The sequence below is a fragment of the Dipodomys ordii genome, unplaced genomic scaffold (genome assembly GCF_000151885.1).
Source record: "Dipodomys ordii isolate 6190 unplaced genomic scaffold, Dord_2.0 Scaffold52, whole genome shotgun sequence".
Lineage (NCBI taxonomy): Eukaryota > Metazoa > Chordata > Mammalia > Rodentia > Heteromyidae > Dipodomys > Dipodomys ordii.
Window position 1 is genome coordinate 4,466,747 of NW_012267268.1, and position 24,426 is coordinate 4,491,172.

The window sequence follows — 24,426 nt, forward strand, 5'->3', positions numbered from 1 at the left end:
CCAGGGTCTCATCCATGCAAGGCAAGCGCTCTACCACTGAGCCACCTCCCCAGCCCCAAAGAAAATTCTCTTATATAACCTCTTTTAAAACATATTTAAATGAAGACATGGCCTATCTTGATATTCATCAATAGTCATCCATATTCATCTGTATGGTCTTGAAAAGAATCTGTATTCGGCTGCTATTACATGGAGTGTTCTTGATGTGATCATTAGATCCTGTTGCCTGCTGATTTTCTAATTGAAAGCAGGGTATTCAAGTCCACAGATAGAAATATAGATTTGTCTATTTCTCCTTTCAGTTATATCAGTTTTTACTTCCTATATTTTAAGATTCTTGTATATAGTATCTTAGAAGTAGCAAATAGTTGGGTCAAGTTTTAAAATTAGTTTTCCAACATCTACCTTTTGATAAGTATATTTAAATCATATAGATGTAAGGTAATTATTGACATGTTAAGGCTTAAATCTGTAATTTTATTGTGTGATTTTTCTGTTTTGTCCCCCTTTCTCATTCATATGTTTTTCTTTTCTTCCTTCCAATGAGTTGTTGAAATACCTCTATAAATTCAATTCAGATTTATTCATAGTATTTTTAGTCCATTGGTTTGAATTTGAATAGGTTCTTTGGCATTTCTACCTATAAAAAGAATCACAGTCTATTGATACTAACGTTTTACCATTCATATCCAGTGCAAAAACCCTATTTCCATTTGGATCCTTTAGCCATTACCTCTTATGAAATGTAATCACCTAAGTATTTCCTCTACACACATTGTAAGTAATATCACATGACATAATAATTTTGTTGGAAGCACTAAGGACCTATGCTTGTCAGGCAGGCACTCCAACACTTAAGCCACAACTTCACCATAACCTTTCTTTTTCTTTATTCTTTCTTCCTTCCTTCTTTTCTTCCTTCCTTCCTTCTTTTCTTCCTTCCTTCCTTTCCTTCTTTCTTTCTTTCTTTCTTTCTTCCTTCCTTCCTTCCTTCCTTCCTTTCTTTCCTTCTTTCTTTTTTAAATCTTACTTTATTTTTTGCCATGCCCCCCACTTCTGACTTTTTACTGGTTATTTGTAGAGTCTTGAGGATTTGTTTGTTTGAGCTGGCTTCAACCCTTATACTTTCATTATTAAAAATAAAATTTTGTATTTATTCCCAGGCTAGACTGTACCACAATCCTCCTATTTATACTTTCTACACATCCAGGATATCAGGCACATGCCACCACCCCTAGCTTTAATTAGTTGAGCTGGTGTCTTTCAGACTTTTTGCCCAAGCTGGTCTTGATCAGTAAGTCTTCTGATCTCTACTTCCCAAGAAGCTAGAATTACAGATGTAAGCCACAGCACCCAAATGACATTATGCTTTTTTTAAACAATCAGGTATGGTTTTAGAAACTCATGTAGAGAACAGTAGTCTAATATAGATCCAAATTTTACTCTTTAGTTATTGAAATTCCAGGCCTTCTTCTATGACCATTTCCTATTTGGAAAACTCTAATCATTCTTTAAAGTTACATCACTAACAAGAGATTTTCTTCATTTTCTTTCATCTGAGAACGTCTATTTCCTACCATTCCTGAAGGATATTTTAATTGGTGATAGTTTCTTTTTAGCACACAAGTAAACTTTGTGTCCTTATATGTGGTCACAGTTTTAGATGATGTCTGCTGTCATTCAAATCAGTGTTCCTTTGTAGGAAATGTGGCATTCTCTCTGGTTGCTTTCAAGGCCTTTTCTTTTTTAAGGTTTTAATTTTTCTTCATGTCTAGATTTTTCATGCATTTAACTATGACATGACTTAGGTTTATCATGTTTGTAGTTTATTCTTTAATCTATGCATTTCACAACACTCAGAAGGCTTAACCATTACTTATTTGAACATTTTCTTGGTCCTATAAAGTCTCCTTGATGATATGAATGATGGGTATTTTGTTATTACGTCAGAGAGCACTCAACCAACCTCTGTTCATGATTTTTTGGTTAATTTTCTGATTTTTTAGATCAAGTATTTTCTGTTTTTCTCTTATTGAGATCATTGGTTGTTTCCTCTGACACACTTGTTACACTATTCCACTTGTTCGGTGAACTTTAAACATTTTGAGGCTTTTATTCTAATTCTACAGTTTCAATTCAGTAATTTTTCTTCTATCTTCTATCTTCTATTCCTTTGGTGAATCTTTTTTGTATCAAGAGTATTTATAATTGTTCATTAAAGCATTGGCATTATGGTTGCTTTAAAATTCTTGTTAGACAAGAATTCCTGATTCCTGGTGTGATTTTCCCCATTGTTGGTTGTGATTTTCTCAGTTCTCTAGCATACGATTGTATGGTAGATATTTTGCATAGTATGTTAGGAGACTTTGAATTCCATTTAGATTTACTAGTTTAGGTTTGTTATGTAGGTTCTGATTTGCTTTTGTAGGTCACCTAGTCCCTGGAACACTATTGATATTACTCTGATTTGCTTTACTCACAGTATCACTGGAGCTATAGCTCACCCCCTGCTGGTGCTGACCAGGATAGAAGGTGGAAGGTGGGACCTATCAAGCCTTCAAGGGGGTCACCACTTCTCTGAGTCTGTCACCAAGTTCCCAGGGCTGGGTGTGGGTGGTTCCATGTCCACAGTATGTGGCTCCTACCAAGACTCTTCTGCCACTGGGAGGTGGCATGCCTGGAAAGACTAAAGTTGGGGTGCAGCCCTCTTTCTTAATTGTGATCTTATTTATTTATTTTTTAACTTCACACAGTACATTAAAAACAACACAAGACAATGTGTTGGAAATGATCTGTACGACTTGTGGGGGGAGTTTTGGGGGGAGAGGGAAAGAGGGAGAAAAATGAGGGAAAGGGTAACAAGTTAGACAAGAAATGCAATCACTACCTTACTTATGTAACTGTAACTCCTCTGTACATCACCTTGACAATAAAATTTAACAACAACATGGAATCCTCTTCTCTCCATATCTTGGAGATCATTTCAATTAGCATCATCTTATATGATTGTATAAAAATAGCTATTGGGCTATTATGACCCTCTAGGGCCATCCTAGATATATACTAATTATTACAAATGAGGGACACCATGGAGCCTATGTTTATTTGGGTCTGGTTTACTTCACTTCATTTTCCAAGTCTTCCCATTTCTTTACAAATGGGGTGACATCGTTCTTTCTGATGGAAGCATAGCATTCCATTGCATATATTTTATGGAAGTGAAAGATCACTTTTGTTTTCCTCGAGAGCCCATCTTCATTGTGAGTCAGATTACAGAGCTGCCAATCTCTACAATCTCTGTGTAGCCTGCCTGGTTTAGTCCAGAGAAGCCCCTTCTGGTCTATGGGAAGCTCTGCTCCTTCACTCATCTTTTTTTTTTCTTTCTTTTTTTTTGGTCAGTCCTGGCGCTTGAACTCAGAGCCTGGGCACTGTCCCTGAGCTTCTTTTGCTCAAGGTTAGCACTCTACTACCTGAGCCACAGCACCACTTCTGTTTTTTTCTGTTTATGTGGTACTGAGGAATTGAACCCAGGGCTTCATGCATGCAAGGCAAGCACTCTACCACTAAGCCACATTCCCAGTCCCCTCTTCTCTCATCTTTTCCTCAGGACCCTACTTAGAATTGGCATTTCCTTTATTGTATCCTTTACCCTCATAGAGGTAGCATGGTAGTGGAGAGGGGAAAGACTTCATCAGGCCCTCCATTTTTGTTTGTTTTGATAGTACTAGATTATTATTTTTTTTGTTGGTTGTGGGGACTGAACTCTGGGCCTGGGTGCTGTCCCTCAGCTCTTCAGCTCAAGGCTAGCACTCTACCACTTGAGCCACAGTGCCACTTCTGACTTTTTTTGCTTATGTGGTGCTGAGGAATCGAACCCAGGGCCTCATGCGTGTGAAGCAAGCACTGTACCACTGAGCCACCTTCCCAGCCCAGATGGTACTAGATTTTGAAATCAAAGCATTGCACTTGCTAGGTAGGTGCTCTATCAGTTTCATCACACTTCTAGGCCCAGATCCTCCACTCTGTACAGAGTAAGTAAGATATTCCCTCCAATCCCATCTCCCAGTTCCTGTCATAGCTGTCTGTAGGCTAGGTGAAAACTCTGAATTATAAAAGCATCCCAGGTTCGGGTAGACATCCCCAGAATCTTTTGCCTTACTTTATCTTCACTAAGATGTCTCTGGCCATGTTCCTGGCATCTGGTGTTAGGATATCTGTATACTCCATGATTATTCTCACCAACCCCTCACCAACCTCTACAATCCTTGTGTCTCTGAAGCACAGTTCATCTTTCCATTCCCATGATGTGTTATGTTTCATCAGGTTAAGTGTTAGCCATGAGACTGTATTGTGTGCATATGACGCTTCCCTGTGAGTCACTTGTCCTCACCATAATGATTGCATGGCTCTCAAGACTCTGAACTGTACCTCTAATGTCCTTGCAACATTTCAAAAGATGCTGCATTGAACCCTGCACAGTGGTTAGCCTCTAGCCCTCTGCTAGGGTGAATGATCATTCATTCACTCATCTGTCCAGTCAGTCCTCACCTGTGAGCAGCCACCAGGCTGGTGCTGAAATACAGCCTGAGAAGCTTCCAGGCCATTGTAGGAGACCAAGATATGCACAGCCAAAGTGTACAGCGGTCAGAGAAGTAGAGTGGTATGGGGAAGCAGAAGGGATTCCTCCCAACACAGGGGAGCCAGAAATGGTATCTAGGTCCAGAAAAATTCCTGCCTTGCCCTCAAAGAATGGGAAGGTACAGGTGTTGTGGAAAAAGTGGGAAGTATATACCTTGCCTCAGGTCAGTGGAGTGTTACAATGTGGTGTCAGATATGATGGAGGTAGTTAAGGTCCAGGAGAGGGGTGCCCACAGGAGAGCTGGCCAGTGTGGCTTTGTGTGTCCAATCTGAGCTATTTGCCTGAAGACAGTGAGCATCCACTGAAGGACAAAAGATGGGGGAGACGTGTCTGGATTACATTAGGAAGCTTACTCTGGCTGCTGTGTGGGTCTGTATTCTGCGGGTTTAGTGGCAGAGGACTCTCCATGTGAGATTAACTGTAACAAACTGCCACTAACTAAGAAAGCAACCAATCTGAAACCATTCCTCAGGGTGACGCTGGAGCTAACCCTATACCACTAAGAGCAGAGACCTCTGCTCTTTAGGAAGGAGGCAGTGGGGTTACAGGTTATCAAAGAGATTGAGAAAAGGCCCAATTCCTACGTATTTATCCAATAGTCACTAGAACCAAGGAAAAGCAGGGACACACACACACACACACACACACACACAGAGTGTCTATCCACATGTATTCTCCCTTTCCCTTCAGAGCTGCCCTTGGGCTCATTTCAACTGGAATTTCCCCAGAAGCAATGATCAGTTCAGGTTGGTGAGGCAGATCTTGGGGTTACAGATCTTGGGTTACCTGCTCATAGTGTCACTTTGTTTTCCCCAAGTCTCTAGCACTCTGCAGAAGGGAATGCCTTCCCCAACCTTACAAGGTAGCAGTGGGGTTTGAGATGACACTGATAAATGCCTGGTATGAAGCAGGTGCCCAGTCAATATGAGCCGTGAGAGCCTCAAGACTCTCTGTAGACTGGTCCCCTTCCCTTGACAACCCTAAAATGGCAGCACCCGACAGAAGGGTGGAGTTCAGAGCCCCAGAAAAGATTTATGACAGCTTCTTCTGTAATGCTCCAAACTGGGAACAGCTCATCAAAAGGAAAATATTTTTGTCTCTAAGGAATACTAGGCAGCTATTTAAAAGAATAGTTCAATTTCTCTCTACAAGGAAAACTAGAGGGAATATCCATGAAAATTCTTCATTACCAAGAACAATGTGCAGTATTACAGGTATTTTGATACCATGTGCATAAAGCTAAAAGGAAAATAAATAAATCTATTTGAAAGCTAGTATCCATGGACTCAATGAAGGATTGGAAACACTAGAAGATTGTCCTGAGCATGTACATACATTTTCCTTGTCATTCGCTCAGCAACATAATATAATAATAGTTTCCATGGTTGCAGGTACTGCAAACTGTCTAAGGATGACAAAGTCAACAAGAAGATGTGCCTAGGTTTAATGCATTTGCCGTATCATTTTTATGAGTGTTGCTCATCTCTGAATTTTGATAGCCTCCCAAGGTCCTGAAACCAATCCCTGGGGATACCACGGTTCTGTGGGATCATGTAAGCAGAACATGCGAAAGAGCACACCCCAGAAGGCCAACACCACTCATGTCAGCAGGTTGCAGCCACAAGGCTGTTAAGCTTTGTCACACCCTCTATACTGCATCAAGTGGTATGTCAAAACAAAACAAGCCAGTGTCAGTGGCCCATGCCTATAATCCTAGCTACTTAGGAAACTGAGATTTCAGGATCATCATTCAAAGCCAACCCAGACAGTGAGACTCTTATTTCCAATTAATGACCAAAAAGCCAAATGTGGAGGTGTGACTCAAGTAGTAGAGTGCTGGCCTTGAGCAAACAAAGCCAAGAGACATGCCCAGGCCCTGAGTACAAGCCCTAATACTGTCACCAAAAATTAATAAAGTCTAGACATGAATTCCAGATTTACCTGGTAGAACCTAATAAGATAGTCTGTTCTCCAAGCCTTGTTCATGGTTTAAAAAAGGGTAAATGATAATACCTCTCTCCTTAGAGCTTTGAAACTTAAACACATGAATTCATTAATGCAGTCCATAAATGTCAATTGAGACCCTTATATAAATCAGGTGTTCATTCAACAGTGAACAGGGTTCAGTTGGTGACAAATTACACAGATGTCTATTTGCTGATGGTATTTTTTTTGTCTTGTGGCAGAAATGAGGATGGGGAAGACTCACATTGATGTCTTTTCCATATAATCTCTCAGGGAGACTTTGATGGTATAGACATGGCCTGACCCAGGCCATGGCTCTTCTCTAAGACATGTTTATCAGCCACCACCTGCCTGGCTTGTGTTTCAGATTCACTGCCCGAGAAGAGAAATGGAGGGAAGTTCTTCATGGTTCTGGTGATCATCTACCTGATTGTGCTGTCGGTGGGTGCTGTGCTGTTGCTGATCCTAGGTAAAGGAATCTGGGACCTATGTGGTTTTCCTGGGGAGTCAAACTGGCCCCTCAGATGTAGCACTCAAGTTGAGCAGAAGGTCTTGAGAACACTGCTGCCCTGCTTCTGGAAGAGTGCTGAGTTCCATCATAGTAATGGAGGGAAAAAAAGGATGTGTGTGCGTGCGTGCGTGCATGTGTGTGGAGGGGCATGTATGTATGTAAAGGAGTGAAAGATGCAATGATTTCACGTGAGGTTTGCCACTCACACCTGATGCAAAGAATTCTCAGCCTTTGGATGGTTAAGGACTTTATTGATTGAAGTGACCATCTGAATGTGATTTTACGAAAAACAGTTCCCAGTTCATATGTCAGTTACCGAGGTATTCCATCAGCAGACACTGATGTCACCCAAGAACACTGTTTGCCTTGTTGTCGTGAACAACAGGAAAACAAAGTCACATCTAAATATATCTTCCGATGAGACTGTTGTCCTGTTCACTCCTAGCGAATACGAAGGTCTATTTGAAGAGGATATTGATGGCAGATGCGTTGGGCACACCTGAAGGCCTGGCAGGAATCTTTTATGGCTGCGTCGTGTTGTGCCTGAGTGTGGAGGTGGTGTAGGAAAAGCTTGCACACAGAGCTCGTATTTATGAATTCAGGGCCTACAGAAGTCATGCATGTGTGACACTAGCATGTTAGGGATCTACCTCAAACCTTAATGAGGTCCCTAAAGGGGCATTGTGGGGTGGGGTCCAGGTCTGAACCTGCAGGAGAGGATCCGGATCTTAGAGATGGACTTCCCCAATGGAACATGGATGACGGAGCAACACCCATCCTTCTCAATGCAGTCGGGGTACCCCAGAACACGTCTGGCAACAGGGCCATCGGGTCTGCCCACCATGCCAGCCCAGATCACCTGGCTTCGCACCAACCAGGAGCACCTGCTTCAGTGGGTGGCCAACGTCTCTCGCAACCCAGGTCTGGTCTCCTCTCTCTGGGGTTTGGGATTCCTCAGAGATGCCCTGAGGAAAGAGGGGTTTACTCATCTGGTTAGGATTCATTTGAACTTCCAGGACCTAGGCCTTGGGAATCAGGCAGGGATGAGAGCCACGTGAGGTGGGCTTGATTTTGAAGATCCCAGGAGAGGCTACAAACAGGATTCTGGGAAACAGTGGAGTCAAGAACTGAGGAACCCATGGCCCTATCCAAACTAAGACGTTCTCCACAAGCTAGGGCTGGAGCAACCTGCTCAAGGCCAGGTCTGAGTCACAAAGACCCCAGACTGATCCAGTCCATTTAGGAGGGTGGATAGGATGCAAAGCTGGGTGGTTCCTAGGAACAAGTCCAATATGGGCAAGGAGAGCAACTGAGGGCCCAGTGCCAGCACACAATGTGGGGTCTTTGGGGGAGAGACGATAATCCAGACTGTTGGGGAAAATGTGTCAGCCCAGGTGGTGAGGTGGCAGGCAAGAGAAAATGGAGGAGATTCTCCCCCCGCCCACACCAGTCCATGCAGGGCCTTACATTGCCATCTGTCTTCTCTCAGCTTTGCCCTTGGCTGAGGTGTGCCCAACCAGCTCATAGGCACAATCAGACTGCAGTAGGGTCATGACACGAATGGGAGCTTTAGCCCTGTGTCTGAGCAAGCTGGGGGCTTGAGAGAGTGAACCTGTGACTAAATCTAAGACACAGGGTTCTGGATGGCAAATGTTCCCAGAGCCTGCAGCCTTTCCAGGGAGCAATGAGGAAGGCTGAGCTGGGATGCAAGCTCTGGCTACAGCTGTGGGCAGATGGATGGAGCCAGGCTCAAGCACCACCTATGTCTCTCCTGTCCTAGAGGAGTGAGGACCTATTTTGACCAACAGGCAGATTCTATTCCTTCTGTAATTCCTGGAGTCTCTTCCAGTTGGTGGAGGGCAATGCCCTAGGTACACAGAACATCTGAACTTTGGGCCTGGGGAACTTCCATTCCTGAGAGCAGACTGTTAGTCATATGTGAACATCTGGTTTCTTAAGGGTTGTCTCCTAACACACTCAGTGTTTGGCTCCTGTGGTCCAAAACCTCCTAGCCTGGCCAAAGCTTCTTCTCTCTATATTGGAAGGGGTGCTCAGATTTTGAATGCAGAGCCCAGGAGCTGTCTGAGGGTGCAGGGGTCCCACAGTTGAGCCTGCAACTCTCTTTTCTTGCCTCAACAGAGCTATTCCGGATCAAAGGTGAACGAGGCTCCCCAGGTAGGTCAACTTTTTCTCTGATCCATTCTATTCCTTCCCCAAATCCTCCTTCCAGGGCTTTGTGGGCTGTGCCATTCTGAAACCCTGTTTAGCCAGGCTCCAGATCACCTTTCAGTGATCTCCTGGGTTGGATCACCCTTTGGCCTCCTAACCACACTTTGATTCCAAGTGCTAGGCCTCTGCCCTCCTTCCTGCCTGAAATGTCTCCCTTCTTCCTCTGCCTATCTAAACTTCATCTTCCCAGGCCACTACAAGTGCACCATTCCTCTCCCACTGTTCTAGATGTCCCAGCTCTCAGGAAAGAACCTTTTTCCTTATCTCCCACAATTTCAGTGCTAATTGTGGGTGCTGCTCTCTCTTCCCAGGGTGCATGGCTCATCTCTCCCAGATGGTGGTAATGATGAGAAAGTGTGTGTATGTACATAGGTATATATATATATATGTGTGTGTATGTGTGAGAGAGAAAGAGATTGTAGACAAATAGATTGCACTGTCAGGCTGATCTGAGATCTAAGCTCAGGCTTGATTCTTACTAGCTATGTGACTTTGGGACAGTAGTTTAACTTCTCTGAACTTCAGTCACTCACTTGGTTGTGTAGAAAATAATGGTGATTGTTAGGCTCACATCACAGGATGGAGAAAAAATGATGTGCCCAAGCTCCTCACAACTGCTCTCTAGCAAAGGTCTGCCGCCTGTTGGCCATCTTCCTCCCTCAGCCCACAGGTGTGCTGGGTCACACACAGGCACACACACATGCATGTGCACTTCCCTCAGAACCCTGTTAAAACTTCACCACAAATATCTAGTATATGTACGAGTCAAGCGGAAAAGGTCAGATAATGTGATGTCAGGAAAATGAACCCTTAGATATGTATTTTAATGTTTTTTCTTTCATGCATGTGTTTTTAACGCATTTATAAGATTATCTCTTTGTTGCTTTGTATGTCCCTCCCCCACAGTATAACCCCTGCTTTCACTATATTTGATGTCAGTATAACTTGTGGAGGAGATGGGGAAAAACCAGTTGTTTAAAGATACAGGTGGATCTGATGCAACAATGAGAAGTACAAGTTGTCATGTCCAAAACGAGCTTTACAACGTCGGTGGGGAGGGGAAGGGGGTGGGGGGGAGGGGGGAAGGAGAAGGATTGGGATGGGGGGAGGGGGGAGGCTGGGAAGGGTAAACAAAGGAGGAGGCTGCAATGCTTGGTGAGAAATGTATGCATTATCCTGCCCATGCAATTGTAACCCCTCTGTACAGTATGTTCACAAATAAAATAAAATAAAATTTTAAAAAAAAACTTCACCACAAGAATAAAATATTCCTGACACTCTTGGGACAGAACCCTTTGGTCCCTTGATGTTCTATATGTTCATGGCCTGGATAGCCCTTGTGGCCTGGCAGGACTCTGAGTCCGCTTTGTACAGGATGGGAGCAAGGACTTGATGACTGGCCCTCCAGGGACAAACCGTGGCTCTGTCTCTCATAAGCTAGGTGACCTTGAACAAGTTGCTTAAAGTCTCTGCGCTGTATATCCTGCTGGGAGGGTTGGTTCCCACTAAATATAATAGGCTTAACCCTGGACCTATCACAGAGCCAGCACTCAGTAGGGCTGTTATGATTATTTACTGTTGCTATTGTTGTGATCCTGTTGTTACTGGAATAATTAAGTAGCATTAGCTCCTCTCCTGTAAGGAGGGGCTGTTCCAGCAGCTTCTGTTGCCAAAATCAATGTCTCCTCTCAACTCAATGGGTTTAATCTCATCTTAAATTTCTACCCCATCACCTGCCCAAGGCTCAGTGTTCCAATCCAGACCCAGACCTGGTCTTTGGGGTGCTGAGCAGGACTCCGCATGGTATTTATCTCTCTGTGAATACTAGTCTTTCTGTAGTCCTTAGGGACTGGCTCCAGGACCTCCATGAATGCAGAAATACACAAATGCTCTTCCTTGTATAAGATGGCATGCCATTTGCATAAAAATCATATACATCCTCTGGTATATTTTAAGTCACTCCTAGATGACTTATAATATCTAAGACAATGTAAATGCTATGTAAATTATTATTGCACTGTGTTGTTTAGGAAATAATGACAAGAAACGAGACTGTACATATTCAATACTCAGGCACTTTTTCTGAGCATTTACAAGCCAAGGTTGCCTCAAATCAGAGTTTGCAGAAGCACAGGCTCAACTTTGTATATCGAATCTCTATCTCTTCCTCCTTGTCTCAGTCTCTAACTTCTCCTGTCTCAGTTTCTCTCTTCTTGTTCTCTTTTCCCAGAAACTAGAGCCAGGAGCACAAGAGATGCAAGGGGTTGGGGTGCAGGGGTGGGGAGCTTGGGCTGAGGAAGTCTGGGCTCCTCCCCAGGGGTCACTTGCCTTTCTGGAGCCGCACCCTGCCCTGCCCCATCTGGGAAGGCTATGTCTCTCCCATTCCTCATGGCTTGCCCAGCCTCGTCAGAGCTCCTCAAAGGCTCTGTGACTATGCTTCCCGGAGACGCACAGGAGGGCATGAGAGGAGGGCTGACTGTGGAGCTCTCCAGTCCTGGTTTGCCTTGGACAGGGGCAACTGTGGGAAGAACTTTCACCCAGACACAGTCAGGGGTGAGCAGGAACTGGACACCACCCCAGCCAAGCTGCAGAGAGGTGAATTGTGGAACATATTTGTCTCTTCCCCTCCCTTGTCTGTCCTGGACTTCCTTGAACCCTACAAAAACAAACCAAACCAAAGCAAACAATAATAAAACCCCATGTACTGAATGAAGGCTCTGTGAGGAGGTTCCCCACCCTCAGCACTGGAAATACAGACTTGAAAACCAACAAGTCCCTGGCCCTCTGATCTTCCTGTTTAAGGCAGGGCAGGATGTGGTTACAACCCTGGTGACTGCAGTACGGCCAGAGCCCTCTGCGAGACCGTGTAGAAGAGTCTCATCCCCAGGCCAGGAAAGGCTCCTGGAGGAAGTGCCGAAAGCCTGAGAGCAAGGGAGCAGAAATGGATGTAAGGCCAAGCTAGATAGGACTAGACAGGCCTAGGGTAGGGTATGGAGGGTGGAGAACCCCTCTGTGCTTGGCAGACTGACATGGAGCTATTGTTCCCATTTCACAGACGTGGTAACTGAGTGATCTGGAACCTGCAGCATGGTGCACCCACACCTACCCAGAATGATGTGACACTTGGGAAAGTTCCATTTGCACAAGAGGCCTTGGAGATGGGACCTTGCAGGTCTCATTGATCCAGAGCTCTTGGCACATGTTTCTAATGGAAGGTCTCCATGGTGGGCTTGAAGGGCAGCCCTGCCTGGTTGGCAGATATCCCAGCTTACTGATGTGGAAGCTGAGGCTCAAGATCACCTCCCTAACATGCAGTGTTAGTATTGGAACTCAGGTTTCTGATTCAGACTTCCTCAGAAGACATCATCTTTCTGATACATTTTCTTTCCTTGCCTCTGTGTGTGTGTGTGTGTGTGTGTGTGTGTGTGTGTGTGTGTGTGTGTGTGTGTGTGTGTGTGTGTGAGTGTGTGTGCGCCAGTCCTGGGACTTGAACTCAGAGCCTCATATTATCTTTTGGTTTTTTCACTCAAGGCTGGTGCTCTACGACTTGAGCCATACCTCTACTTCTGGCTTTTGCTGGTTAATTGGAGATAAAAGTCTCACTGATTTCTCTGCCAGGGCTGGTTTTGAACTTCAGTTCTGAGATCTCAGCCTCTTGAGTCACTAAAATTACAGGTAGGAGCCACAGGCTCCTAACTGGCTTGGTGCTTCTTATAGGAAGGAGTTTTGTCTTCTTTTCTTTTGTTCTTTCCACTCAGGTTAGCTTGTGCTCAGTGCTCAGGGTGTGTGTTGAGTGAATTATTGCGTGAGTAGTGTGATCACCTCACCTTACCTTATTGGTTGGCAGATGGGTATCATGCTCCTCTTCCCTATATCTTCCAGGTCCAAGGGGAGCCCCAAGTATGCCTGGCATCCTTGGCCTTCCTGGGCAACCTGCAGAGAAGGGAGCCAAGGGAAATGCGGGACGTGATGGAACCCCAGATATGGTCTCTGTCTCCTGGCCATGTAGGCTTTTATCTGTTCCCTCCACACGGTGATCTGAATTACCTCTCCCTCTCAACACAGGTCTCCCAGGACCTCAGGGCCCACCAGGCATCAAGGGAGAGGCAGGTGAGTAGATGCTGGCAGGGCCTGGGGACATGAAGCAAGCTTTCTTATTGACAGCCACAGGCTGTGGACATGGACTCACACACAGTCTGAATGAGATGGGGCTGAATGAGAGCAGGTGGCTGGCATGAAGCCTGGGTGAGTTGTGAAGTAAAAGGGAAACCCACAGCTCAGGCACCAGGGCTGGGCTGTAGTCTGAAGGTGGTACTGACAAAGGCACCTAGCCAGACCAGGGTGGAGGGCTGTGGGTGCTCCAGTCTTGTCCTCTGTGCCCGGAAGGCCAAGGCTGCAAGCAACTTGTCAGTCGCCATGGAAAGTCAGGCTCCCTAGTCCAGCAGGGACTCAAGAATCCCACACATCTGCTCTGTGAGCTGGGCAGCCATGCCTGGCCTATACCTGACTTCCAGATTATGACTCAAAGCCCGTGATTCATTACTACCAGTGTACTAGGTTCCATTTATCAGGCATAGACTAGGAATGCTCAGTCATCATACGCATGGCCAGCCATGGTTTGGTCAAGAAAACCCAAACCTGAGAGCAGTAGTCCCAGTCCACTCTGTTCTCACACCTCACACCAAGTTCCCCAGAGCTGAGCCTCAGAAAAAGACAGTCAGGAAGACATCCTTAACAGGAGCAGAGGCAGTGGATTTATAAGGAAAAGAGGCAAACAAATCACCACACTAAGCTTCCAGGCTGAGGAGGCAGAAGGGAAATACCGGGGAAACTAGTTAGTGGCAAAATTGACTTCCAGGAATGGACTTTTGGAAGGAATTTAATACATGGAATCCAAAGAACATCTAGCAGGGGCTTTCCTGGGGAAAGAGAAACAAGAAACAACAGGAAAAGGAAAGAAAGGTTGTGGTGAAGCACACACGCAGCTATCTACACACACACACACACACACACACACACGCACCCCACTTGAAAAACCATGTGGCTTCATACACTCACACAGTCGCTTGCACAAATACATCCATACACATGATCACATGTTCATTTCACACATACTTGCAGAGCTATATGCTTGCATTTTTATACTCACACATACACACTCATATATTCATGCATGTGTGCACAATCCTTGTAGATGCTTGCATTCTCTCTCTCTCTCTCTCTCACACACACACATGCACTGCACTCACACTCAGCCTGTGGGAACTAGGGCAGGGAAGGCTGCTCTACAATTTCCTCCTAGAGAGAAAGGGACCAGGGCTTCCAGAGCAATCCAGGCTGCAGCCAAGGAGGTCAACTGAAAAGATGGTCCAGTTATTAAAGGAGACCCAGCCTAGAGTGTCTCTTGCTCCTCAGGAGACCAAGACAGGCAGTAGTGACTGCAGTGGAGCCATCGGAGGGTGAGCCCTGAGCTCCCCTGAGCTCATCAGGAAAAGCTGGAAAAACTCAGCCCCAATGCTTCCTTCACCCATGCCTTGTCTCCTTTGTCACTCTCCCACCTGGATGCCTCGGTTTCCCTTCACACATTCAGTGCCCAGCTCTCCATGGAGCTCTCATCCTCTCCCATCCAGACAACAGCAGCTCCAGACCATGCCTGGTATGCTAGCCTGGCACTTCTCTGCCACCCTGGAGGGAACTAGCGTTTCTCAATTCCACTTTCATCCTGGTCACTGGAGCACTACTACATCCCTGCAAAGAACCTGTCCTCACAGCCCCGTCTCACAGATGAGAGAATCGAGGTGTAGGAGACTTTCCAAAGTCATCCCATCTGCAGGTGGCAGACCTGTGGATTCAAACCTACTTGCCTTGCTCTGAGGCCTTTCCTCTTTGGCCATGTTTGGGATGTGTTCCTAGGAGTTTGCTGGAGTGCAAACTGCCTGGAACCACCAGGAACACGGCTATATGTGCTCATTCATGCATTTGTGCGTGCATGCAAGTATGTACACAATGATGTGTGTGAACACATGCCTGGACGTGTGCATGCATGGGTGTGGGGCTTTCATCTCAGGGAGAAGCCCAAACCACAGTGACACTTCCTTCCTTCTCCACAGGCCCCCAAGGACCCATGGGTGCACCAGGGAAGCAAGGAGCTGCAGGTAACTTTTGCACCCCTGCTGAGGTGCATGGTCTGAGTGTTCTCTCCATTTCCCACCACCACCACCACCACCAGGCCCTCGCTCTTCCCACTGTCCTCTTCTGAATCTTCAGCCTACCTCATCATCACCATGGAGGAGATGTACCAATACATCCCCTGAGGGGCCCCTCCCTCCCCTCCAACCTCCCCTCTCCCAGGGGGGGATGGTAAAAGCTCACCTCAACCACTTTCTCTTTTCAGGCACCCAGGGACTCCAAGGCGAGAAGGGCAGCAAAGGCGACAGGGGTCTCGTGGGCTCCAAGGGAGAAGCTGGAGCTCAGGGAGTCAAAGGTGACATGGGGCTCCCAGGTGAGTGCTCATGGGAACTGTCCTAATACATGCGGAGGCTGGAGGGGCTGGCACCTGGCCCCAGGCCTAGACTCCACCTATAGACACCCCAGGGAAGCAAGCATGTCTCCATCCTTCCTGGTGAGGAGGTAGAACTGTAGTATGAGGGAGAATAGCTCCACTCCTGGCACACCCCATGACCAGCAGGAGACTCAGGCTCTGCTCAGACCTCAGAGAGAAAGAGGAGAAAAGGGCAAGGAGTCTCATTCCAGTAGGGGACCCAGGCAGCCAAGGCCCTCCTCCACCACAGATGCTGTCTGAGACCCGGGCTCTAGGGCTGTGTGCCATGTCTAAGAAGTATTGGAGTGTTTGCTTGAGGTGCAAGTTGGGCCCACAAGTCTGTTCTGAATGCCCAGATGATTCTGACCTTGAAAGTCTGGCATATTCCTTCACCTTTCCAAGCTTTAAGTTCTTCAACTCAATTCCAGCAATAGCTATTAAATGATATATACTTTGCAGGACAGTTGTAAGGGCTAGAGATGTTTCAAACTGTCTGCCGCATGGTAAATAAATGAAAACTTTTATAGGTAATAGATTTAGTGATTCTTCAAGATAGCAAGGCAAAAGACTTCAGACCTAAGGTCAGACAGATCTGGGTCTAATAAGGCTCACTAGCTAGGTGAACTTGGCAAATGACTTAACCTCGCTGAGCCTAAAGTTGCTCATCTATACTGGGGAGTAACTGCATGGAATATATGGTGTGTTGATGGTGCAACACCATACTGAAAAGAGTCATTGTAACCAGGAATGCTGGCCTTCCGGATCAGAGACCTTGAATGTTTGAAAGACACTTGAGAGAGAGAAATGATTTGCTCTAGATCATGCCTGGATCAAGAATAAGGACTAGTGAGCTAGTTTAAGGAGGACCAAATTGAAGTGAGGCAAGGAAGCAAGAATGACTTAGCACTCAGGCAAGCCCCATTCTCAGTGGGCAGATGGAGGGGTCCCAGAATCCTCCTTGGCCAGGCTGAAGTGGGATCCTCCTATCAGGCAGGCCGCTTTGAATCCACCAAAGCTGGCTCTCTGCCACTCTTGCAGTAGATAGAAAGGGAGACCCCACTTTCTCAAGGTGACCCCAGCAGCATCACAGGAGGAGCCAATACTTGGCCCTCCAGCCTCTCTTCCTCTGGTCCAGACTCAGGCCTGGAAGCACAGTGGGCCGGGAGAGGAGAGGAAACAGCTCTTCCTAGAGTCAGAAAGCAGGGCTCCAGCCCAGACCACCTCTCTCCAACTTCCCTCTTCTATTGTGACTCTATCTTCCTTAAGGAGCAACAGGGTTGAGCAGTGAGTCACCCCCTTCCCCCATGATGCTGGAGTTGACCTGGATCTCCCCCTTATCCACGGAAAATGCCACCACAGTGAGGTTCAGGTGATAATCTAATTTCCTCCACGCCACCTCTCAGCCATGAGCAGACAGTTCTGGCGTCAGAAATAGCTTTGATTCCTGGGTTGCCTGGGAGCTGGTCCTCGCTCTCCTTGTGATGCTTCCCTGCTTGGCAAAGGTCCTGCTGACCCTGACCAAGGGTGAGAGCTATCGCCATACTGGAGCAGGCCAGGTCATTCTGAAGGAAGCACAGGCAGCAGGGGAACAGCTGCTGTAACTTCACCCTACTGGTACTGATCAATAGGCACCCTCAGACCACCCCAGGAGGTGAGTGCCCAGTCCTCACAGAGAGAGGGGCATCAGGCCTGCGGGTGCGTATGGCCTGAAAATCATGTGATCCTTGACAGTCACCAGCTGGACATCTACCTGTGATGTTAATTATAGATGGTCCTGGAGTGATGCTGTACATACCCAAGTGGCTCTTGGCAGAAAAGCAAAAGGTTTTCCACAGTAGCCTGTGAGTCTCTGGGCCCTCCAAGTAGACATCCTCAGCGGCCAATGATGGCCTTTCCTATGCTTAGTAGCAATGGGATCTCTTTTTCAATTTGATTTTCTTCAATTTAACAGTTATTATTATTGTTTTTCTTGTTATCATTTTATTATTATGGTGTGTGTGTGTGTGTGTGTATGTGTGTGTGTGTGTGTGTGTGCCAGTCCTAGGGCTTGAACTCAAAGCCTGGGCACTATCCCTGAACTTTTTGGTTTAAGGCTAGTACTCTACCACTTGAGCTACACATGCTCCGCTTCCAGCTTTTGCTGGTGCTTAACTGGAAATCAGAGTCTTATAGACTTCTGCCCAGGCTAGCTTTAACCCTCAATCCTGAGGTCTCAGCCTCCTGAGTAGCTGGAATTATAGGCAGGAGCCTGTAGTTAGTTGTGCAAAGGAGTTTCAACTCAACATGTCAGTTTAGGAGTGCAATGCATGTTTATCAGTGTCAGCTTCCATCATGACCACCCTCTCTCTCCCAAACCACTCATTCCTTCAGTTTTCCTAGTTTTGTTTTCACATAGATACATTGAATATTAGTGAAAATAGATCTTTATGAAAGTGTGTGTGTGTGTGTGTGTGTGTGTGTGTAGGTAGCTAGGTAGTACTGAGGCTTGAACTTATGACCTAGGCTCAAGGATGATGTTCTACCACTTGAGCCACCCCTCCATGTCTGTCTTTTTTTCTGGTTAATTGGGAATAAGAATCTCATGTTTTTTTCCTACCCAGACTAGCTTCAAAGTGCAATCCTCAGATCCCAGGCTTCTGAGTAGCTAGGATTACAGGTGTGAATCACTAACACCCAGCTCAAGTTGATTAATTTTAGTAGAGAGATGTCATGCATGTTTATGGAGTGCAGTATGATATTTTAGTAGACACACGCATTATGTAATGAGTAACTCAAGGTATTTAGGTTATCCATCATCACAAACATTGAACATTTCTTGGGAATGAGAATTTCCAAGCCCTTCGAGCTATTTTCATTCCTCCAGCTCAAGATTAACAGCAGCAACTGCCTGTATATAGAATTCCAGAAATCTACTCCACTCCAGCTCTGCCTTCACATAGGTAGAATATTCCTTCTTACTATGTGGTCTCCCATCAAGAGAATCCAACCATTTAAGGAGCCTGACTCCCAAGCCCCACACCAACTTCACCCAAAACACTGGCCCAGAAAACCTGGCTTTCTTTCTTCTTTGGTCCCTGTGTCCCTGTTCTTAATTCACTGCAAAGAAGGCTGGCATCATGCTGATACCCTCTCTGGAACCATTTTGTCAGAATAATAGAATAGAGCCATAAATTCCTTTAACACAGTTCTATCTCAACTTATCTATTTGAGAATCGAAAGGGTAGCTTCGGGGTAAAGACTTTCACCCTATATACTACACTGGCTGTCCCCAGGCCTGAGGAACCCTTACCCCCAGCTGACAACTCACTAAATACCTAAGGCTCAGGGTGAGGAGTGCTTCTGAGCCTATCCTGCATGGGTGGCAGAGAGAGCCTCGAAGCCCATTCCTCAACCATCCTACACCTTGGGGGGCAGAGCAGAGCCAGCCAGTTCCTGGTGGAGCTTCCTCCATTACTATGCACCAGGCACTAGTGGGAGGGAAGGATGGAGCAACAGAGGACTCAGAAGAGGACAGGCTAGATGAGCCCAGAATGCTGATGACAAATGGAAAATTTGAGATTGTGAGTGCCAGGGAAGACTGTGTCTAAACCTCTGGCAGAAGTATGTCACAGCTGCAGTGTTTTGCTCCACACCAATGCCCTTTGCTAGTCTTAGCATTTGGGATTAGCTTTCTAGAATACTCAGATTTCACGTTGGAAGTCTTTGAAAAATAATTCACAGACTGTTGCCAATAAAATGAGCCAAAAAGTGCTGGGCTGTAGTCTTGCCTGAAAGCACCAGGACATTGACTGGGGTCCTGGGAGCCTGGCTACAAGACCTTCTACTGACCGTCATTCATGCCTTGTTGCCTGGCTAGTTTGTTCTGAGTTTATTTCTTGTCTTCAGGAAGGCAGGGCTTGGATTTGACACCTCCGGGCACCAAATAGGAGCTCAAGGAGTCTTAGTTAGAATTTGGGTACAAAGCAAAATGTCTAATTGAGTGGGTACAAAGCAAAATGTCTAATGGAGTGGGTCCCCCAGCTGGGTGGTCCCGCTCCCATGCCTGACTCTGACTCCCCGTTTTGTTTTGTTTTGTTTTGTTTATAATTTTTCAGGAAGCAAAGGGGACAGAGGCATGAAGGGAGATGCAGGGGTGATGGGTCCCCCTGGAGTCCAGGGGAGTAAAGGTGACTCGGGGATGCCTGGCCCAGCAGGTAAGAGACCATGCCATTGGAACCACTCACCTGTGGACATGCCCCTTTTCTCAGGCAGGCTGAGCCCAAAGAAAACATTGCTAACAGTCCTTCTTCATTGTAGGTTTGACTGGATTTCCTGGAGCCAAAGGTGATCGGGGTAAGAACAGAGGGAGTCTAGGCATCATTCCAGTGGCTACTGTCCTTGGCAAGAGTAATTGGGACACCTGACTTCACCATTGTGTGTGTATGCACACACACATGCACATGCGCACATGCACAAGTGCTGGGGCTCGAACTCAGGGCCTCCAGCTCTCCCTTAGGTTTTTCACTCAAGGCTGGAGCTTTACTACTTCAGCCACACCTCCACGTGCAGTTTTGCTTTGTTTTGTTTGTTGTTGTTTTTGTTTTGCTGATTAATTGGAGAAAAGAGTCTTGTGGGTGTTTCTCCCTGGGCTGGCTTCAAATCTCAATTCTCGGGCTGGGAAGGTGGCTCAGTGGTAGAGCGCTTGCCTTGCATGCCTGAGACCCTGGGTTCGATTCCTCAGCACCACATAAGCAAAAAGAAAAAAAGCCGGAAGTGGTGCTGTGGCTCATGTGGTAGAGTGCCAGCCTTGAGCTGAAGAGCTGAGAGACAGCACACAGGCGCAGAGTTCAGGCCCCACGACCGGACTCCTCCCCCCCAAAACAAAAACAAATCTCAGTTCTCAACTTCAGATTTTAGCCTTCTGAGTAGCTAGGATTGCAGGCATGAACTATTGGTACTAGAGCAGCCCCTCCTAGAAGACACAGGGTGGCCAGCCAAGGGTGGACCTTGGTAGACCTCCCCTTAGACCTCCTCCCCACTTTGCAAACTGGGAACAGGGTATGAAGATGGACATTCAACAGTCCCTAATCTATACACAGTACCACATTTCACTGACCCCACGAATGGAGCCAGTTTGTGTGAAAGGTACAGAGGTGCCCAGAGGGTGCTAGGAGACACAGTACTCCCTGCTAAGAACAAGAGTATGGAATGGGACTGGGAAGCCCTGCTGCCCACCTCCAGCCCTGACATCTCCATTTAACTTTCAGGATTACCTGGAGTACCAGGTGTTCCAGGTACCCCTGGTGCAATGGGACCCTTGGGTGCCAAGGGTGAGCCTGGCAGCACTGGCTTTATTGGACCAAGAGGTGAGGTCCTGCATCCTTTTGGGGGGTGGGGTGTTCCAACAGCTGTCCAATCTAGCGCTTATGCTTCTGTGGTGTCTGTTGTAGGACCACCTGGACTCCCCGGGAGTCCAGGAGCTACAGGCTTGAAAGGAAGCAAAGGAGACACAGGTAACAGGGCATGGGTAGGTGGGGGAGGGCAGTTTGATTGAGATCTGGATGTACAGGAAGGAGGTATATCTTCCAAAAGCCCATAGAAGAAAGCAGAAGATTTTCTGTGGAGCTCCCTAATTAAAGAGCATAGTTTCTTCTCCCATAATTCCTTGAACTCAGAGCCCTTGGGCTGTTCTTTCTCCACTTAGAGTTCCTGGAGAGCCTTGACTATCTTGGCCCAATCTCCAGTATCAAGGAGGAGAGCAGGCCCTGCCTCCCATCTATGTACCGTTTCCTTACCACTCTGTTGATTTCAGTGTTGCCAGCATAAACTCTTCTAGGCAGAATCTCTTGGAGGGCTGGGCAGGTCAGAAGCATGGGCACACTGAGGGAGCTCTTGGAGGTTGGTGTACATTAACTTAGTCTAAGCTACATACTGTTGTGTCAGTGGAGTCCAGGTTATGAAGAACAATCATGCATTTAATCTAGGTTATATGCCATAGCACCAAGTGCTCTACTGATAAAGTTACCATGCTCATTTTGTCTCTAAGTCTGTCCTCATACATTTTGTTCACTTTATCTAGAAATTCCAGGCTTCTGTGTTGCACACTGAGCCCCCATGATGCCCCTCCCTCTATGGGCTGGTGCAGGAGACACACTGTAGGCACTTGAGTAAGAACTCTCCAGAGAATGGCTTCCTTACATTTGAAAAGCCACCTGCAGGTGGCGTACTGTGGGAGGGCAGGCTGGTGTTAGAGCTGTGTCTTCTGAGGACATCTTTGGATCTGCATGTACCCCTTCTTTTGCCAGAGTACACGGTCATGCTATGACAGATAGGCTGGGTATCTTTACTCTTGGGCTGGGCTACAAACACATACCAGGGCTGACCTTTCACAGTTCAAGTTGATTAAATAGTTGATGGACTCATTCATTTGTTCATTCATTCATTCATTCATCACTGCTTCCTGGCAAAGCCTTGATCTCTGGGCCTTCCTAGGTTTGCCTGGAGTCGTGGCTTCCTGGAGCCGCTAGTTTTCATGACAACCCAGTGGCTAGTGATGCTTTCTAAGAAGCTGTCAAAAGTCAAAGTGCCCACATGACATGCATCTAAGGTTGGAATCTAGGCTGAGCTGACTCAAAGCTTGGATCTTACCCACTCCACACTGCCAGGGCAGTCTTCCTTTCTGGCTACCTAGATCAAGGGACTATGGCAGGCAAAACCTTCTCCCTCTGTCCCAGTTCAGAAAAGTTTGAAACAGAAAGAGTGATAGCTTTCCTCTGACACAGGAGGAACTATAAAGTTCTCAGCCCTTTAATGGTTCTTAGCAACTTCCTCAGACTCCACACCAATTTTTCCACCATAGTGTGCAGATCTCCAAGTCTGTGTATATCTATTGAGAACTTGTATGGAGCTCCCTGTTAACAAGTGATAGATATCAGCTAGTCCAATTTTAGGAGTCACTCCTATATACTTATGGTTATTGTTATTATAAAGGGATTATAGTTACATGTCAGGTAATGAGTGCATTTCTTTTTGGATAATGTCATCCCTTCCCTTGACAAATTACCTACTTAAATTTAGGAAAGACGACATTTGAAGGTTTCTGGATGGTTTGGGAGATGGGGGAGAGCCAGATCTCCCCATCACAGAAGATTGCATCCACCCATTCATGTCACACATTGGTATTCCCCAAACTAAAGTTACCATGGTGATTGCCCAGTTTGGATATAGCCAGCCCGGTTTCCAAATGGATACATTTCCCATTTTGTAAATAAAAGAATTAATCTCTCAAGAGACACTCTAGATGATTAGGAGGAAAACAGAGAAATTACTTTGTGTTGACTTGACCTAATGACAGTTAGATTTCATTATTGCGCATTAATTATAAAGGATGAGAGATTCTTTTATCATTACCACTGCCTCTAGCCCAAGCACTGTGCTCAGGACTTGGCTCCCATGGTCTTCATTCCTTCCTCCGCATGTGAGTTCATTCTCTCTACTTCGTAGCCAAAGAAACAAAGGCTTATGGGAAAAACCCTTGGCCCACTGGCTCTCGTGAAAACTGGATTTGGGAGCTCATCCCAAAACCAAAGTCTAAAATCATGCATTTCAATATTTTGTTGTATAAAATAACAATATTTTGTTGTATAGAATAATAGACTATATATTTATATATCTAAATATATATAAGTATAAATATGTAATATAAATATATATAATATATAATAATATACCACATTTTCTTGATCCATTCATCTACTGAGGGGCATCTGGGTTGGTTCCATATCTTAGCTATGGTGAATAATGCTATGATAAACAGACTTGTGCTGGTAGCTTTAATATGGGCTTGTTTGTGATCATTTTGGTAAATGCCCAAAAGTGGGATTCCTAGGTCCTAGGAGTTCTCTATATGTAGTCTTTTGAGGAACCTACATACTGCTTTCCAGAGTGGTTAAACAAATTTACACTCCCACCAAAAATGCAGTAGAGTTCCCTTTTGGACACATCCCCTCCAGCATCTGTTGTTATTAGATTTCTTTCTTTTTTTATTGTTCGGTCATGGGGCTTGAACTCTGGGCTTGGACACTGTCCCTGCACTATTCGCTCAAGACTAGTGCTCTACCATTTGAGCCACAGTGCCACTTCTGGTTTTCTGGTGGTTTATTAGAGATGTGAGTCTCATGGACTTTCCTGTCCAGGCTGGCTTTGAACCATGATCCTCAGATCTTAGCATCCTGGGTGACTAGGATTACAGGCATGAGCCACTAGCGCCCAGCTAAATTTCTTGATTATAGCCATTCTAACTGGGGTAAGGTGGAATCTCAATGTTGTTTTGATTTGCATTTCTTTTATGGCCAGAGAAGTTGAGCATTTCTTCATGTGTCTATTGGCCGTTCTTATTTCCTCTTCAGAGAAGTCTTTAAGACTTTAGTCCACTTATTAATCGGGTGGTTGTTGTTACTATGCATCCATCAGAAAGAATGACACCATCAACCTGTATCCCTACTTAAGCATTTTGTTTTTTCTCTTCCCCTCCCCAAATTAGAAAAGTGTATATACAAGATG

The 24,426-nt window shown here is 45.9% G+C and overlaps 1 protein-coding gene across 1 annotated transcript in view; it reads left to right on the forward strand.

The window, feature by feature from the left end:
- Marco (macrophage receptor with collagenous structure) overlaps positions 1-24,426 on the forward strand; it is a 39,967-nt gene that overhangs the window by 8,157 nt on the left and 7,384 nt on the right. The window contains exons 2-11 of the mRNA XM_013020725.1: positions 6,972-7,073; positions 7,815-8,036; positions 9,255-9,290; positions 13,410-13,454; positions 15,455-15,499; positions 15,739-15,846; positions 19,980-20,078; positions 20,182-20,217; positions 21,132-21,230; positions 21,315-21,377. Coding sequence (XP_012876179.1) covers positions 6,972-7,073; positions 7,815-8,036; positions 9,255-9,290; positions 13,410-13,454; positions 15,455-15,499; positions 15,739-15,846; positions 19,980-20,078; positions 20,182-20,217; positions 21,132-21,230; positions 21,315-21,377 — 855 coding nt within the window. The remainder of the gene's footprint in view (positions 1-6,971; positions 7,074-7,814; positions 8,037-9,254; positions 9,291-13,409; positions 13,455-15,454; positions 15,500-15,738; positions 15,847-19,979; positions 20,079-20,181; positions 20,218-21,131; positions 21,231-21,314; positions 21,378-24,426) is intronic.